At 38.2% G+C, this 16,537-nt stretch overlaps 1 protein-coding gene across 5 annotated transcripts in view; it reads right to left on the bottom strand.

Annotated features, from left to right (window-relative positions):
• The window catches only part of NSD2 (nuclear receptor binding SET domain protein 2), a 76,041-nt gene that overhangs the window by 17,712 nt on the left and 41,792 nt on the right, over nucleotides 1-16,537 (bottom strand). For 3 of the 5 annotated variants that reach the window (XM_064653425.1, XM_064653426.1, XM_064653427.1), the window contains exons 8-10: nucleotides 16,043-16,161; nucleotides 12,574-12,655; nucleotides 11,446-11,570 (exon numbers count right to left, since the gene is read on the bottom strand). In XM_064653425.1, the coding sequence (XP_064509495.1) occupies nucleotides 11,446-11,570; nucleotides 12,574-12,655; nucleotides 16,043-16,161 (326 nt within the window). The remainder of the gene's footprint in view (nucleotides 1-11,445; nucleotides 11,571-12,573; nucleotides 12,656-16,042; nucleotides 16,162-16,537) is intronic. The other 2 variants (XM_064653429.1, XM_064653428.1) reach the window with 2 other exon arrangements.

Consider the following 16,537-nt stretch of genomic DNA (forward strand, 5'->3'; position numbering starts at 1 on the left):
TCAGACAATCTATGTAACGTGCAAATTTATTAGAAGTGATTTATTTTGACATCAGAGAGAAAAATATAAGACCGAACCAGGCCTAGAATTACTCTTTATAAAAGTCCTTTAGAAACACTGCTTTTGAGTGATTACTTCTCACTGCTGCTGCCAGTTAACATTCAACATTTGCTTGCCTTGAGCATGTCTAAAAATATTTTAAAAATTGAATCAGACTGACAGTTGTTGGTTGGTGGGGTTTTTTTCCCCCCACATTACTTGCAAGAGTGTAAATTCATTTCCTCCATGCAAATAAATACTATCAAAGTGTCTTGTACCTACACATCACCTACGAACATTTCTACAATTGGAGTGATTTGGAGATTCTGCTTGGCCGTTTTCCAAAAAACTGCACGTAAAAATCACTGCTTTGTTCAGTCACCTGGAAATCTCTGTCCCCTGGAAGGAGCTGTGAAACAGTAAACTGCAAATGCAACCCAAGTGCAAGGCCAGGAGCAGCCAGTTCTTGCTGGGAAGGGGCAGATAAAGGATGGCAGTGTGGGAGTGCAGCAAAAACACAAACCCAGTTTCCCTTATGGTTTAAGCATACTTACACACATGCTCATTTTTGTTTAAGCTATCCCCACAGAAGCATTAATTAGTGTAAGCAGTGCACTGCTCCAACGTTTTTAGTACCTCATTATGTTCCCTGTTTGAACTAGCCAGAATTAGTCATGGTTAGAAAAGAATAATAAAAAAAAATAAGCTGGAAGGTCTTAGATCTGTATTTCTTTTCTACTTCAAAAGAAAAGAGAACAAAACAAGCAGTTTTATGTTAACTTGACGCTATGGTTGTTCCCCATCTTTTAACCCCCACCACAAAACACCTTAACCCTGATAAAATCCATTTGTGCAGCACACCTTGAGTCCAGACAGTCTTCCCAGCAGCAAAAGCTACAGAGCCTTGCCCCTGAGGAAGGCACTCATCTTCCCCCAGCTCACTACTTTTGAAGGCAGAGCAGAGACACAGAACACATCCAGTGACAAATATATTCAGTCAAAAGACAATGAGTCAAAGCAATGGTTTCCAAGATATTCTTTGGCTTATATACTCTGCTGAAACAAAAGATGCAGACCTCTATATGGAAAGGAAACCCTACTGACAGATGGCAGTTTTTCAGAACCCCCCTAGATCTTGGTGACAAAATCCCAACTATTTGTGAATCATAGGCTGACATCAATTTTCCTACAGAACGGAGATTTTACTGCCTCAGAATTAATGTGCCAGCCCTTCACTTAAATTAAATGGTTACTGAGCCAAAAAAAGGAGCAGCCCTGGCAAGAATCAAACTCTACATCACAAATGCAACCACAAAAGCCAAATTCTATCAGCCCATTCAAGATAAAACTTGGCAATTTACACCCACCTATAGATTAATGCCAGATTTCAAGCAAGAATACCAACAGGCAGAGCATGAACAAAATACCTTCAGTTCATCAACCATGTGGCTACCAGGCCGAGAGTATCTTTCAAGATCTCTCCTTTATGGCTGTCAGGAACCTCACACACTTCACAAATAAAATGCTCTATTAACCACCAGTTTTGTATTACATAGACAAGCCTGGATACCTGCTCAGGGCTGTCTCAACTCCTAAGAATCACAACATTCACAAGAAGCTCAGTGATACACCTCTATGGCCTGGGGCAGGCTGCTGCTGCTGCAGGACCTGTCTCATCATCCCTGCAACTGTGACCAAAGGTTTAGCCATCACAGCCAACAGCTACAACTCATTCACAGCTCACATGCGCCTCACCATCATCTGAGAGTTTTCATACTAGGTAATTTCAGGGCCCTAATAAGGGGAAGGCTAGCAGACTCCCTGTTGTAAGAAAGGGAAGCATTTCTATAGGATACTTCAAAGTTTGACCCTTATTAGTATCTTGCAGAAGGTGAAACACCCTCTGCCAGCCATCTCCCCTTGCAAATAACCCCCGTTCCGTATAACCACCTTCTGGGAAGGCTCCCTCCATGAAGAGGGAATGAATTCAACACTTCAGCTCCTGAAGTTATCCCAGAACAGGCAATGGAAATATCGGGGAAGTGAAATAAGAGTCTGTCCCTTCAGGCCTGAGGAGAAGAGGCCAAGACAACCTTCACCTAGTATTTCTCAGAGAGAACTTAGAATCTAAGACAGGTACAGCATGAGATGGCTGGGAAAACTGTATTTGTACCCCAAGCAAGCTGTAGCAGGAAAACCAGGTTCCAATTCACCAAGGAGACACTGAGTTTCACAATTAAAATACCTGTAGATTGAAACAGTCACTAAGTAAAGATGATTTACAACGAGATTGCTAGAAAGCAGTTTGTGCTGACGTGACACAGCCACCACTACAATGAGATGTAACACTTCTATGGGTTGTTAACCCAACTCTCCACAGCGGAAGGTCTAATACTTCGCATACCAGAGCCCTAATCACAGCCTTCAACACAAATCAGGACAGGTTTTGGGGGGCTTTTTTCTGTACTTGTTAAGTTACAAACGTAAACCTTTTCCTTGTGATCATGGCAGAGCTTGTCTTGTCCTTACTTTCCTAATATAATCTTCCTAGCAAAGAAAATTGCATGTAATTAATGCTTCTGATATTGAGGCCAAGGTTCAAAGTAATCAACATTTAGATTAGGGGGAAAACCTGTTAATTAGCAATTTGTAGCTATTTTATTCTACTTTGCATTTTGAGTAATTTCTTACTTCTCATAAAGGCAAAGTACTATTTTTAAGAGTGCAAATTTAGGGGGAAAAAGGCACTTCAGATTTTTAGCAACTGTCAAGTTTCTGCCTTGAAATTGTACCCAAATTCTATCATCACCTCCACTTCTTGTTAGCAGTTACTGATGCTGCAACGTGAAAGATGCCCTTCTTCTGCTGCAGTCAGGATCATCACAAGCACCATCAAACTTTGCATTCTGCACATCAGTCAGGCTTTCCTTCCCATTTCCTTCAATTATTGAACGTCAACACTACTTTGTGAGGACTTGCCTGTAGAGGCTTTCACACTTCACTGCCTGAACACTGAGCAAGGGTGGTGTTTCAGAAATCAAATGCAGCTCTTTCTACTGGAAACCGTGCACCTGCATACACAATTGAGAGTAAGGGAAGAAAATGGCCTAAAACCCCAATCATGAGCTTTGCTCTTCATTTGAGCTGGGCCAGAACTTACTTCAAGGATAGAGAGGTTCAGAATATGGTTACTCCTCACAGAACAGACCAACTTCCTGTCAGGTTCCCAAGGCTATCTTTCCTTTCCCACGTGTCTCAGTCATTATTCACTACTCACACATGTAAGACTCAAAGGGAACATGTAAGGACACATTACTGCATTTTTCCCAGTTCTCTATAGCTTTATTATTGAAAAAATACTTTGTCACTGAGTCAAACCGGGACAAAATTTTGGCATCTCTGTGAATTCTTTGTGTTTAGTATTGTATTTTCACCCTTGAAAAGAGAGCAACTGTAGCAACGGGTCATTAAATAATTGGGTTTACTCATCTCAAGATATTTTGGGCACACATTTTATACTACTCCAATTTTTTTTGGCAATAGTGACTCAGACCCACAACGATACAGGAATCAGCATATCAAGACTTCAAATTCCCAAAGTATTTTTAATCTTCTTTTGAACTGTATGCTAAAATTCCCTTTTCACAATAACCCAAAGAAGCGCTTAAGAGATTCTTCCAGACAAACATCAACCTATTTTTAGAGAGACTATATAACAATGCTTATAAAAGCAATCCTCAGCATTACTTCTTAACCGAATGAACATGCTTTGCATACTGCAATACTTGATGTCTAAAGCCAGATTACATCAGCAACCGCCGCTGAATACTGGGTAATTGTTTAATTGCTAAATATAAGGATGAGATTTACTTTTTTTTTTAACTGCTTCCTGAACTACTTTTCCTTGTTTTGTGTGAAAGGGACGTACAATGTGCATACAGATGCAAAGACTGTTTGTGGAATAACGGAGTTTACATGATTACATTGAGTATATAAGTGTTTGGTTTTGACAGAGGCTGCTGGGCAGGCTTAGAGGAGGAAATGTGTGCAACTCCATACACTTACAGTAAGAGTTAAGACACTAGAGTATTAAAAGGAATTAAATTGAGTCAGCTATGTGGATTTTCTAAGTTTATATTCTTAATTTTTCCTTTTGACTGAAGCTGTTTAAAATGATTAAGGGGGGGTGGGGGTGGGCAGGAAGACGATTTGACAGAAGATTCTGTACACATACTGCGTGTACAAAATCACTTCTCAAATGTTTTTCCTGCCGCAAGACTTCCCTCAGCTGCAACACTGAGCTTCAGTTACCTTCACAGGTCACTGCACCAGCAATTAAAGCATTCAAAGGTGAAAGGAAAAGCACCAACACAGGGAAGGCATTTCTCACAGTACATCTAAATATTGAATTCAAGTCTACAACAACTTTTTAAGCATTTTTCACAACCAGGTACCTGATTCCAGTCTCAGCCACAGACCTCAGCAGAAATGCGAGCCAATTCTTCATTCCCTCTGGCTTTTCACAAAAAAAAAAAAAAAAGAGGGGGAAAAAAAAAAAAGCTGGATGCAGGCTGATGTACACTCAGCTTGCATATTTCTAGAATCACGTGGGTGAACTTTGCAAACAGTATCGTTACTTCCCCATCTGGATGGTTAAAATGTCACTTATTAAAAAAAAAAAAAAAAAAAAAAGAGGTGCTGACATATTCTCAGCTGGCATCCAATCACACTGATAACATACCACAGGAAAGGACAGCCTGGAATTTAAAAATGCAAATGATGCTGTGGTTCGAAGAAGCAGGTGAAGTCAAATACTGATGGGGATATTTGCTCCATCAACTCACCCACTTGAAGAAAAAATTTTTTTCTCCATTTACAATTTTCTCCTTCCTTTCAGACAGCTCCAAAATCAGAGTAAATACCAGTGCCAGCAAAATCATTACACTGCAATTCCAAGGAAAAAGAGGTTCAGAAATCTAAGTCTGAAAGTAAGTGGCTGTACTCATCCAATCTGCAGCTTAAGAATTTAAGTTACCATAGTAAAAACACAAAATGTAAATGTTCTGCTTGTCAGGACTGGCCCTCAATCAGCTGGTGACTTGGCTATTAAATGTGCTTTTTGTTTCAGACTTAGAATTAAATATTCTTTTTTTAACAGCTGATCTATAAAAGCATCCTTGCTCAACGTTATCCTGGGGGGTGGGAAGGGGGTGGTGGTGTGTCTTTTTTTCTTCCCTGTAAGTACTTTCTGGCTAAAGGATGTCCTAAAGGACTAGAGCATCAATATTTGTTAAGACAAAAACTACTGCTTCATGGAGCAGAAGCAAGTTTCAAGTACTATTCACCGTGTGTTAGCAATTGCAGAGTTAACAACATTTATACTTCTGTGCTTATCAGCTTCCTTGGGACTTCTCTCCTAGATCCAATTTAGACAAAGTTTCCCTGCCCAGTGTTTAAAGGTTTAAAACAAATTTAGACATTTAGAGTGAAAAGGTTGCTAACGTTTAAGCACCTATGGTGCCCACACTGAAATGGGTTCCAACAGTCACTACTTCATCAGCCACACACCTTTTCAGACTTTTCCAGCTACCAAAGTGCGATTCCCCATAAAAAAATTTCTTCTTCAGAAAATTCATTTAATCAAGTCATTCAGTCTTACAAAACCACTTCTTATATCACTCATATATGCTTGTGTAACAGTCTTCTTTAAGAGCACAAGCTTTGGTCTTAGTCATACTCAAGACAATGATGCTCTTCTGCCACGTTCTGCTTAAGCAGTTACAAAAACAACTAAAGGGCAAATTTTTCGAGAGCCAAAGAAGGTAAGGTAATCCCTCCTGCTTCCCCTTGTTTTACTTGAGCATCACCTGCTTCATAATCTGGGCTGTAGAACTTCACATGGAAACACACCCCACTACGTACACTTATCTTAAAGCCAGGGATATACAGAATGAAAAGAAACCATGGCAGGAAATTATTTCCTTCTGCTGTTTTGTTTGGTAGGCAAGTCTCCTGCACTGCAGGATCAGCAGGATCCATAAAGAAAGGGCCCACAAAGAGTGACCTGCTACTCTTACAGGGATGTCTAAAGCAACATCCTTTCTTGGGTCACCTGCTATCATATATATTATGATTATATGATAAGAACATATCATATTAAAAAATGCACTGCATCTTTTCATGGGCAATTTAGAAGCACATTTCCGTGAGTTCTGAATGGTGTTGCCTACTAAGTTCTACTTTCCTTAAAACTCAGGACACTGCTACAATCTCAGACTTCCTGACAGGACTTTGGAGTCAGTGATTTATATACCACAGTCACCCAGGAGGAAGTGGGTTGGGCTGGCCAAGAGCTTTCTCTAAAAAGCTTTGTGTATGCACACTCTGATAAGTGAATTCTTGAATCTTTCCAACAGACAAACCCCATCTGCCTTTTTTTTTTTTCTTATTAACAAAATCTGAGCAGCTAGAGGGTCGAGGTTTCTTTAATCTAAAAACAACTTACGTTAAGTCAATAAGCAGCACACAAACAACAGGTCAGGCTGTATTCAAAAGACTATCGTGCACCCACACAGAGACAGAAAAACTGACAGAGCCAATTGAGTTACAGTTAACATTTCCTTTATTTCAGTATAAGAATTCCTGAACTGAATGAAGAGTGATATTTTGGCCCATACTGCTAGACTAGATAAATTCTTTAAGTATGCGGTGCCACAAGTGTACACAGTACTATAATAGCAAAAAAAAAGACGGCCTGGGACAAGTTTCATTTTATTATTAGCAGGAGTTAGACGTTTCAGATAAGGATATTACGCATTTCTGAATTTGCCTGGAAAGTTAATTAAAACTATGAGAACATTTTAAAACAGTATAAAATTGCCTACAGATACTCATGATACTTTGGTAGGGAATGTGGAATAAAAACCTACATCATGTAAACATTCAGTTAACAGATTCTCTGCACTCTGAAGCCTAAGTAATACACAAAAGGAGAATAATTACATAAGAAAATTCAGTTTTCTACACAGCATGTGCTGCCAAAGAACAAAAGTCAAGCTTAGAACTTTTTTTCATGTCAAAGTAGAGCCATTGTAACAAAACTGTATGGACTGGTGGCCAATGCAGGTCATGTCAAATGTTAGTCTTTAGCAGAAGTTTAGCAAGAAACAAGTCCAACTACTTGCAGCGTTCCACAAAAATTGTCCCCCTGACTGCTTACTGATGCTTTCAAACAAGGGAAAAATAATCTACAGGCATATAGAAACACAGGAAACAACTGTGTGCTAAGTCACAGGATGTAAGGTGGCACTACATATTAAATTATCCTTGAGCACTGTTCTGAAGAGAAAATTACATTTGAAGGAAGTTAGAATGAAATGCTAGAAGCACACTGGTTTTGTTTAACAACCTCCAAGGTTAACTGCAACTGTTTTTTCTTTAGGGCAGTAGTTTGCTTAAAATAACACGAATTCCCTCTTCCTTCCTGTTCTCAGGATCTCAAAGACAGTTATTTTTACCTTCAGTAAGACTGCCCAGAACGTTTTAGTTGTATACTGTAGGACAACTAGACTCCAGAGTTGACAAATGGAGGTGAGGTACTTTTTGAGTTGCAAGCTGTGCATGTCTCACGACTGCCTTATCAAATACCTTACCTTTTAAGAACTGCACGTGTTTTCTCCATTGTGTATACATGCTAATACCCATTGAAAATGCAGATAAAGCAAATCTGTCTCAAATCAGTAATGAGAAAAAAATACATTGTTTAATACGCAGAAAAAGAGCATTAAGGCTTGCATTACTATAATTTGCATTGTCAGGCCTTGGAAACACAAAAATCTGCAGCTATAACCGGCAACTGAGCTTGTTTTGACACTGGATGTTACAGAAGGAAGAAAGAATTCCCTAAGGTGTGAGGAACTTAGGATAAAAGCAACCCCTTCAAAATCTTTCACAGGCTTCTTTAAGCTGCCATCTGCTGGTCAGCTCATACTTGAGGAAGGTGTGATGAATGACAGGCTGGCTAACTTAGAGAGTATTATATGTGCTTTATTTTGACCTCTCTTAGAAAAAAATTACAGTTTCTTTGACAAAGTTCATAAGTAGTATCTAGACTCTACATGATACTATGACACTTATCTGCTGTCAAAGTCATCCAATTTAATGAAGCCAGACAACAATCACAAAAATTGATTGAAAAGCTAAAGCAGATATGTTTCATGCAAACACACCAAGTGTGCCAATAATCCAGAAGTAATGGTAATGTAAAGTCTTCTTTATTTATTAAAAAAATACTGGTTACACTCTACTGGCACCTACTACATTATTGGGAGGTGGAGGGCCAAGGTAAAAAAAGAAATTAAAATACACCACCTGTATCTTTTCTCTCAAATATCATGTGCTTCTGGATGGTTACACCAAGTCTTACATAGGCAGTAAAAAACTACTCCGAGTTTTTGCAGACTCTGAAGTGTTGAGTATCCCTCTCACATCTGGCCCTACCAGTTGCTCATTAAGAATTATAAACAAAATCATATTTCACACAAGTACTGGAGGAAGTTACCACTGGTGTCAAGTGCCTAGAAGTAAAATTACTTTGTTTCAAAATTAAATGCACGTATGAAATTCATTTATTCCTGTACCTTACTTAATACTTCTGTCCATCCATCTTAAAACAACTTCAAAGCCCAGTTTTTTGAAGGGAGTGAACGCCTACCTTTAATCTCTGATATGTCAGGTCTATAAATCTCTGCTTGCAGAAGTCCACACCCCCACTCCTGTCTCTCTCCCAAAGTAATTTATCAATTGAAAATTTAGCCTTCCTCATTTTATAGTATTTCAAATAAACCCCATTTAAAAAATACCCCGAATAACAACAAAAAGCATCCAAAATATTTTTGAAAATGTCAAATAAGATGCATCTTTCAAACAAGAAAGAACTGAGCACACCTTTCCTAGAACCTGGTTGCAAAGGACTGACATATAAGGGGTGTGCAGGTAAAACAACAGATCTTGACAAATAACAGTCATATCCAGGTTCCATTCCGGAACAAGCTGTCCACAAACAGCGTGGGAGGAAAAGAAAGGAGAGAAAAAAAGAAAAAGACCAGAATCCTCTTAGTATACACCTTATGGAGGTGTATGTGCTTGTGGAATATGTGGAATTTTTCTTGTATTTGTTAAGAGAGCACCTAAACCAACAGTTAGAAGTATTATAGTGAACACAGAAATATAAAAGTTAATCATTAAATCTATTTAATGTTGAGAAGTGTTACATCCTATTCAATAAGCTGTGCAAGGCTTTCATCATTACCTGATTGTGTTTATTTTTTAAAACCTTTCCCTCAACACTGGAGAAGGTTTCTCTCTAGATAAATGCTCTCAGGCCACACATATTTTGCCATTTAGACAAGTGCTAAATAATACAAAGGGGGAAAAAGTTTTTAGAGCTACCCACACAATCCAAAATTTTTGTCTTTCCTTGTTTTGTAGAACAGACCAATATAAAGTTCAGAAACACATGCCTGACATTCTTGCTTTATTTAAAGGCAAAATATATCTAATACAGGAAACAAACTAGGCCCAGTCCTTAGACGGTCCAAGTTCAGGTCAGTGTAGCTTTAAACCAATCCAAGGATCTAGCCTACTAATCTACTTCCCCCTGCACCCAGTCCCCCAAAAAAATCTCTGTTATTTGACAAGGTGTATTTTCTGTTATGCTGTTTGGGACTTCTTTGTACTTTAAACCTTTCAAACCCTTGAAAACAATTCACTCACTTTCTAGTTTGTGTATCTGTGTTCTGTGAGCAGCGTATGATGTACATTTTTCTCACATCTTTTACTGCTTAGCAGTAGCTGAGTAAATTGAAGCTAACTCTTAAAATTTCTATCTCAGCCTATATAACCATATGCTTTCTCACATATGAACCATTAAGTTACAACACCAAATCCTGCAAAAATGAGCCTTTTGTTAAGAAAGGCTTCTGGGTAGCTAATTTTGTAATCACAATATCTAAAAACAGAATAATCTTTCTCCTGAGTACACAATATTTAGAGATGCATATTTAGAGCCAAAAAAAAGACAGTAAAAAAACCCCTTAAACTGGTCTGCCTGAATAGATGGTCCCAAACAGAAACAGCTTTGACATATTTTTACTAATTCTCCCATCAGTAAAGCCAAACCAGAAGAAACTAGTAAGCCAAAAGATGGGAGTCTCTTAATTGAGAGAACACAGTATTACTTTACTTGGCTGCTGCTATGGACATTATTTCCTGTGGGACTTCCTTTGCTTGTCTTATTGGGGTACAGGAGGGAGAATTTATTGTTTGATTTTTTTTTTTAGTTAAAACGTTTTTCCAGTTACAGTTAAGATATACAGCCATTAACATGCAATCTTTTTGCCCCATAAACTGTTTACTGAAAATTATGTCTAGGTATTTTAACTGCATTCATCACAGTGTCTAAGCACCTCATGCATTTGTTAGGGCATATGAGAGTCTGTAGGAGAGCTGGAAGCCCTACTCCCTTGTTAGCAGGCAAGTATTTTCTCTACAGCTTTTGTAACACAAACTGGGTGAAGCTGTTTGTCTATGGATATTTTACTAAATCCTACCAACTACGTCTCTGAACCCACCTGCAAAACAGCATGCACGCTTCACCCTCATGCTGCCACTCTTTGGCTGATTGGGTTTAACAGTGTAGATGACTTGGGGAATGGTTCAATGGATTGTATGAATACACTTCTGGTACATACATTTCATTTCTTGTATGTCAATTGGGAAGAATTACAGTTCCAAATATGCAGAGCTAAGACTGGGATTCGCAAGTATCAAAAAGATACATCCTCCACTGCCTGTTTAACTCTACTGGGGATGGAGCTATTTGCATCACAGAGAAATAGCACTTAAACAGCCTGAAAACTAATTTGAGCTCAAAGGGGCTCTGCTCAGGAGACTGTCCAGTTCTAGATCAAACAGAGGATTAGGAAATTTGCTTCAATATAAAAGCTATGGCAACATGACAATATTGAGTTACATAATGTAACTAATGTAGTACACTTACATAAAAGTCTGTAGAAGAAAATACAGAACACACTGGCATTGTACTTTGCCTCTAATAGCAGGTTACAATTCTAAAACGTTGTTGGTAAATACAATAAAAACCACAATAATACCTCGACGTCCCCAAATCAGACGTCTGTGTTACAATAAATGAATTTGCAATGCACACATTAACAGGTTTCACTGAGGCCAAAACTGTAAGTTGTCTAGAGCACCAACGTTAGAGAATTCGCCTTTGATTTTTGTGTTTTGGTTTTTTTTGTTTTGTTTTGTTTTTTCTTAAACAAGATTCACACCTGATAATTTCTGTAATTAAATGGCTGTGTGCAAACACCACTTTTTTTTTACCTCATTCTCAGTTAAGGAAGCTGAAGGAGATGAACTCTTGCTAAAAGCAAGAGTTGAAGATTCTGCTGCTGAAGCCCGATTTCGCTTCTTCAGAGGTTTACATGCATCAGACAGATTTTTCGTTGCTGTAAAATAATTTTGGTTTACAAAGTGAAGTTTGGAACTTTAAAATGTTATCTCCCTGAAGCCACTTAAAAATATTCCTTCAGATAAAGGAAGGAATTATTTAGGTAGGTCTTCTGGGCACGCAAGTAGGGCTGAGCAAACATGAAGTAAGTTTCTGAAACCATGTGTTTCGGCTTGATTTTAAAAATAAAGAGGCTTCCATTGATCAAATATCTCATACAAATGGCTAAGAAATGTTTGTTTTCTCAATTTTTTTTCTGGCTCATTTCTATTCAAATCAAAATATCTTGTGATTTATGACCTCTTTAAAGCAGAGGTAACAGTTATATTAGAAGGCCTACGTGATCTCATCACAATCTGAGTACCACTAATACTTTATTAAGAGAAAGGTTATACACAGGAGCCAAGAACCAGACATTAACTATGGCACGTCACCACTTCTACATCGTGCAGAACTTGCTGAAGCTCAGTTGTCTTTGGCATATCGCTGTGATACCTAAAGAGACATGCTCTGACAGAAGTTACCTTGAACTTGAGCATCATTAACAAGTCTGACTTTTGAGTTTTGGTCCAAGAATTAGAATCCCCTCTCATGCTCCACACTGCCTCCCATCAAGCATCACTTAAAAGGACTAAAATCCCACAGTAACCGATGACATTGATGGTCACTGCATTTGTTTCACTGGGCCAATGGACAATGACAAACTGGAGCAGTAGGATTTGTATCCCTGCTGCCAAGAGCACGAGGCACCAGCTTATAATTTGGTGCCATCAAATGGTGAACTTGTGAACTGCTGCTCTCAATCAGCAACGCACAACTTCAGTCAAGGATAACGTTGCAAAATGGTAGTGAAGGAAGAGGACATGCTCCCCCCAGGTGTGGCACACTGCCTGCAACTGGTGACTGCATCAGCAAAATTTAGCGGCTGCCTCAGACAACCTGGTCATTTTAAAATTACTGAATTGAAAAAGTTACATTAAAATTTATTCTGACCACATTACCTGACTGGTTCTTTTGTGAAGAGGAGGTTTCTGTGACCTTAGAAGAGTTTGTTTTTGCTGTTTTGTCATTGCTTGTCTCCCTCTGTCACAAAAAAAAATATGAAAAAATAAAAAAACTCCTAATTTATGAGTGGTTGGATAAAACTGGCAATTAGTTCTGGATTTATATTATTAAAGAGAAAGTGTCTTCACAAATATATGAATGGTAATGTAGTTAAGCTAGCCCCATTTAAGTGAATTTTAAAACTCATTTACAGCACAGGGTACAAACCCATAAACAACTGAGAAAAATTAAAGAACATAGTATTCCAACATCCCACTTATCCATCCCAAATTCAGCATATCAAAGAGGGGAGCTCTAAATGAACACAAACCTTGTAAAGTTATCCTTACTATTCTTTGTCTAAACTAGTCAAAGTAAAACCTTCAATTATTAAAGGTAAACTGCAGAATTAGTATAGAAATTTGAGAATAAACCCTGTGCAGAACTTGAAGTCCCAGAAAGGCTTGCTTTCAACTCCACAACTTATAGCAGTGCCATTTTTTAAATTACTATGGTTAAGATTGTTTCAGCATTTCCAAAATAATACCCTATTTTCAAGGGAGAATAAACACCACCTAAATTTGCTCTGGATTGAGAATTCATTATTAAAAGTTTAGGCTGAGAACTGGGAAAGTTTTTGTCAATTCTTTGTCAAAATTAAGACACTGTTCCTTACACATGCCACTATTTTTTTTCATTTTTTGTATGTTACGAATTCATTCAAGTTACTAAAACTGCAACCAAGAGTGCTTAATCCTTACAAATGCTCACCTGATCAAGAAGAACAATTCTAATAAACAGAAGGCTTTACACACTTTTTCAGTCTTCATCTGACAATGAGTTATACAAAAGATGTGCAGGTGAACACCTCTAAGGCCAGAGAACTGGTTTCCTTTGTAAAAATAAACATGAATAGCTACTGAACTACAGATGTGCTGCACTGTGCTTTTACTGACTTCTGACAGACTAAGCTGTCCTACCACTAATGCCACCGAAGGCTCCCAATATCAGTTTTCTAAGATTACTGTTACACTTCTGTGCAAAAATGAAAGAAAAGAGGGTGTCAAGAGGATGGTGCCAGACTCTTTTCAGTGGTGCCCAGGGATAGGATGAGAAGCAGTGGCCAATAAACTAATACACAGGAAGTTTCACCTCAACATGAGGAAGATTTTCTTTACTTTGAGGGTGGCAGAGTACTGGAACAGGCTGCCCAGGGAGGTCGTGGAGTCTCCCTCTCTGGAGACATTCCAAAGCCACCTGGAACTGTTCCCTGTGTCACCTGCTCTAGGTGACCCTGCCTTGGCGAGGGGTTGGAATGGATGATCTCCAGAGGTCCTTTCCAATCCTAACTCTGTGAAAAGTCATTTAAATTTAAAGCACGCTTTACAGAACCCCCATTCTGTTAATGTGCATTTTATATACATCATCAAAGCAACAATGAACAAATTAGTTTTTCAAAACTGCCCTATGGGTAGTTATGACTTGGTCACTACGTGTGAAGACATTCAGATTTTGTAAATAAGGATTAAGGACAAAAGCAGAGTATAACACAAAACAAGTAAAACATCATGAAATAAAGGCTTTAAAACTCCTATCCAAAATTATTGCAACTAAAGCCTGCAGGTAAACTGGGAATAGCAGAAGGAAGGCGTATGGTTAGTGTTTGGTTTTCGAATCATTACATAGACACTTTCACTGTCATTCACGAGATGTTTTACTAAGCAGCAGCACATACAGCTGGAAGTACCTTGGGCTCGTGAAGGCAGGAGAAAGGCTAAGAGATAATTCCTAAAAGAAACTGCAAAGCAACCATTCTACCATATCTACCTTTCTGTGGAGCACAAACCCTGCTATATCCAGTTAGAGTTTCCAAATTGCCTAATATTTACACGTATCAGATTCCTTGTACCAGACCTTCCTAGTCTGATAAACAGATCAGGTAGAGGACAACACTTTTTAAGTGCATGTTACTAGGTCAGTGTTACTAGTGGGAAGTATCTCAAGGGAATCGTTCATCTCATTTACTTATTTTCCTGTTGATATTCACCTCTGTGTCACAGCATCAGACACCAGAACCTCCCATGCACGAACTTATACTGCAACCACGTTCCATTCTACTTGTGATAACGCAGACTAATTGTAGTGTACGAATGCTGGTGGGATAGTAAAGTACCTTTAGCACACTTAAAACAAGGACTTCATAGCAGGAATTAATTACAATAAGTAGACTTCATTATTCCATGGGCCTACTGCATTATAGTGTATTCAAATCAATTAGATGAGTTTAAAAAGATCTGAAAAACTGCTCCTGCTCATCATAAGATGACTATTTCAACAACTAATGTGCTAGAGCAAGAAGTACAAAAACCAGTTTTGGCCCTTCTTTCTGCAAAGGTAACAACATTAAAATTATCTCTGTCCCTTGCTAATCAGCTCATTAAGCCTGGCTATCTGAAATTCTATTTGGTTTTTTTATAATAAACTTTAAACAAGTTCTCTTAATATCCACAGTATCAACAGAATTACTAAAGTAACCAGCCTACCAAACAAACTGACATCTACAAATGAGATCTACACAGTTTATTTAAAAATAAACCTATTACCTTTCCTTATATTAAGTTGTTTCATTTAACTGCTGTACCATCAAAGTTCTGAGCTGAGGTCTGTGGAACTCACACTACAGAATGATACTGCAATAACATACCTGAAAACACGCGTGAGATAAGCTTTCCACACAAGTAAAACCCATGAAGTTCACTGCTCTACATGCATGACTAAATAAACCTGTGCTTAGGTCTCCAGAAGATAAGTATTGCGTCCTTATACACAGTTTTAGTGACCTATGTAAGGAAAAGTCTCATCCTCACAAGCAAGCTAACCTGAAAAGAAGCCTGTGATTTGTGTGATATACAATACTTTTACTGCATAAACATAAATTTCCTGCAGTTTCCTAACTTAAGAAATGGGTCAGCATGCCACCCTAAAATGTTCTGTAGCCTTCCAGTTCATGAAGTTTTTCTGTTTTGTTTTACTTGCTTTCCCCTCTCCTGACTTTTGTCTAAAATAAGTATTGACTAAAGGTATTTTTTTTTTTTACATTCCTGTAAAACTGAACTCCAAATCAGGAGGAAAGAAAAAGAACTACAAAGCATGACAACATGGAGAGGTCATGCCTCCCTCTGCACATTCCTTCGGGAAACAGATTTTCTGAGTGACATGTTTGCCACAGTTTAAGTCATACCTCCATCCTCAAAACCAAAGAAAAAATCCTACAGTGATAAGCTCACATGTATCTGAATACTTACAACAGTTTGGTGTGACACAGTACTTTTTTTATCCTGGAAATGGAAATGCTGACAAACTTAACTACAGCAATGTGACTGGTGCTGCTATAAATCAACCCAAACAAACCAACAACATAATTACCTTCCGATTATTCTGTTTATCCATCCTGAGTCTTTTCCTAGGTGCTTCCTGAACTTCAAAATCTTCTGTAGGTTCCTTTGTCCTCTTTTTTTGGTTTCTTTTATTTCCATGTAAATTACCTTGGGATGGGGGATGGGGGAAACTTACATGAAAAATAATCTAAAACCCACTTTGAAATTATTTTGAACTGATCTAGTTATTTAAGGTACTTTTCTCTCAGTCATTATCTTTAAAACATGGTTAAACATTAACACAGTTTGATGACCTCTTAACAATTAGGATCTAGCTTCTGGTGCTGAGGACTAACTCTAAAACACATCCAAATCAACTCCTTCATACTCAAGTTATTTTAGAAAGATGAGTCTATCTGTATAAGCACTAGTTTAACACCTGAATGCTACTGCCCAACATTTATTTAATATCACGAGACTGCACGTGATTGATCTACACAGCTTTTAGCTCTCCTGTCACTTTTATCACTAAAATTAATTTGTA

The sequence above is a fragment of the Pseudopipra pipra genome, chromosome 4 (genome assembly GCF_036250125.1).
Source record: "Pseudopipra pipra isolate bDixPip1 chromosome 4, bDixPip1.hap1, whole genome shotgun sequence".
Classification (NCBI taxonomy): domain Eukaryota; kingdom Metazoa; phylum Chordata; class Aves; order Passeriformes; family Pipridae; genus Pseudopipra; species Pseudopipra pipra.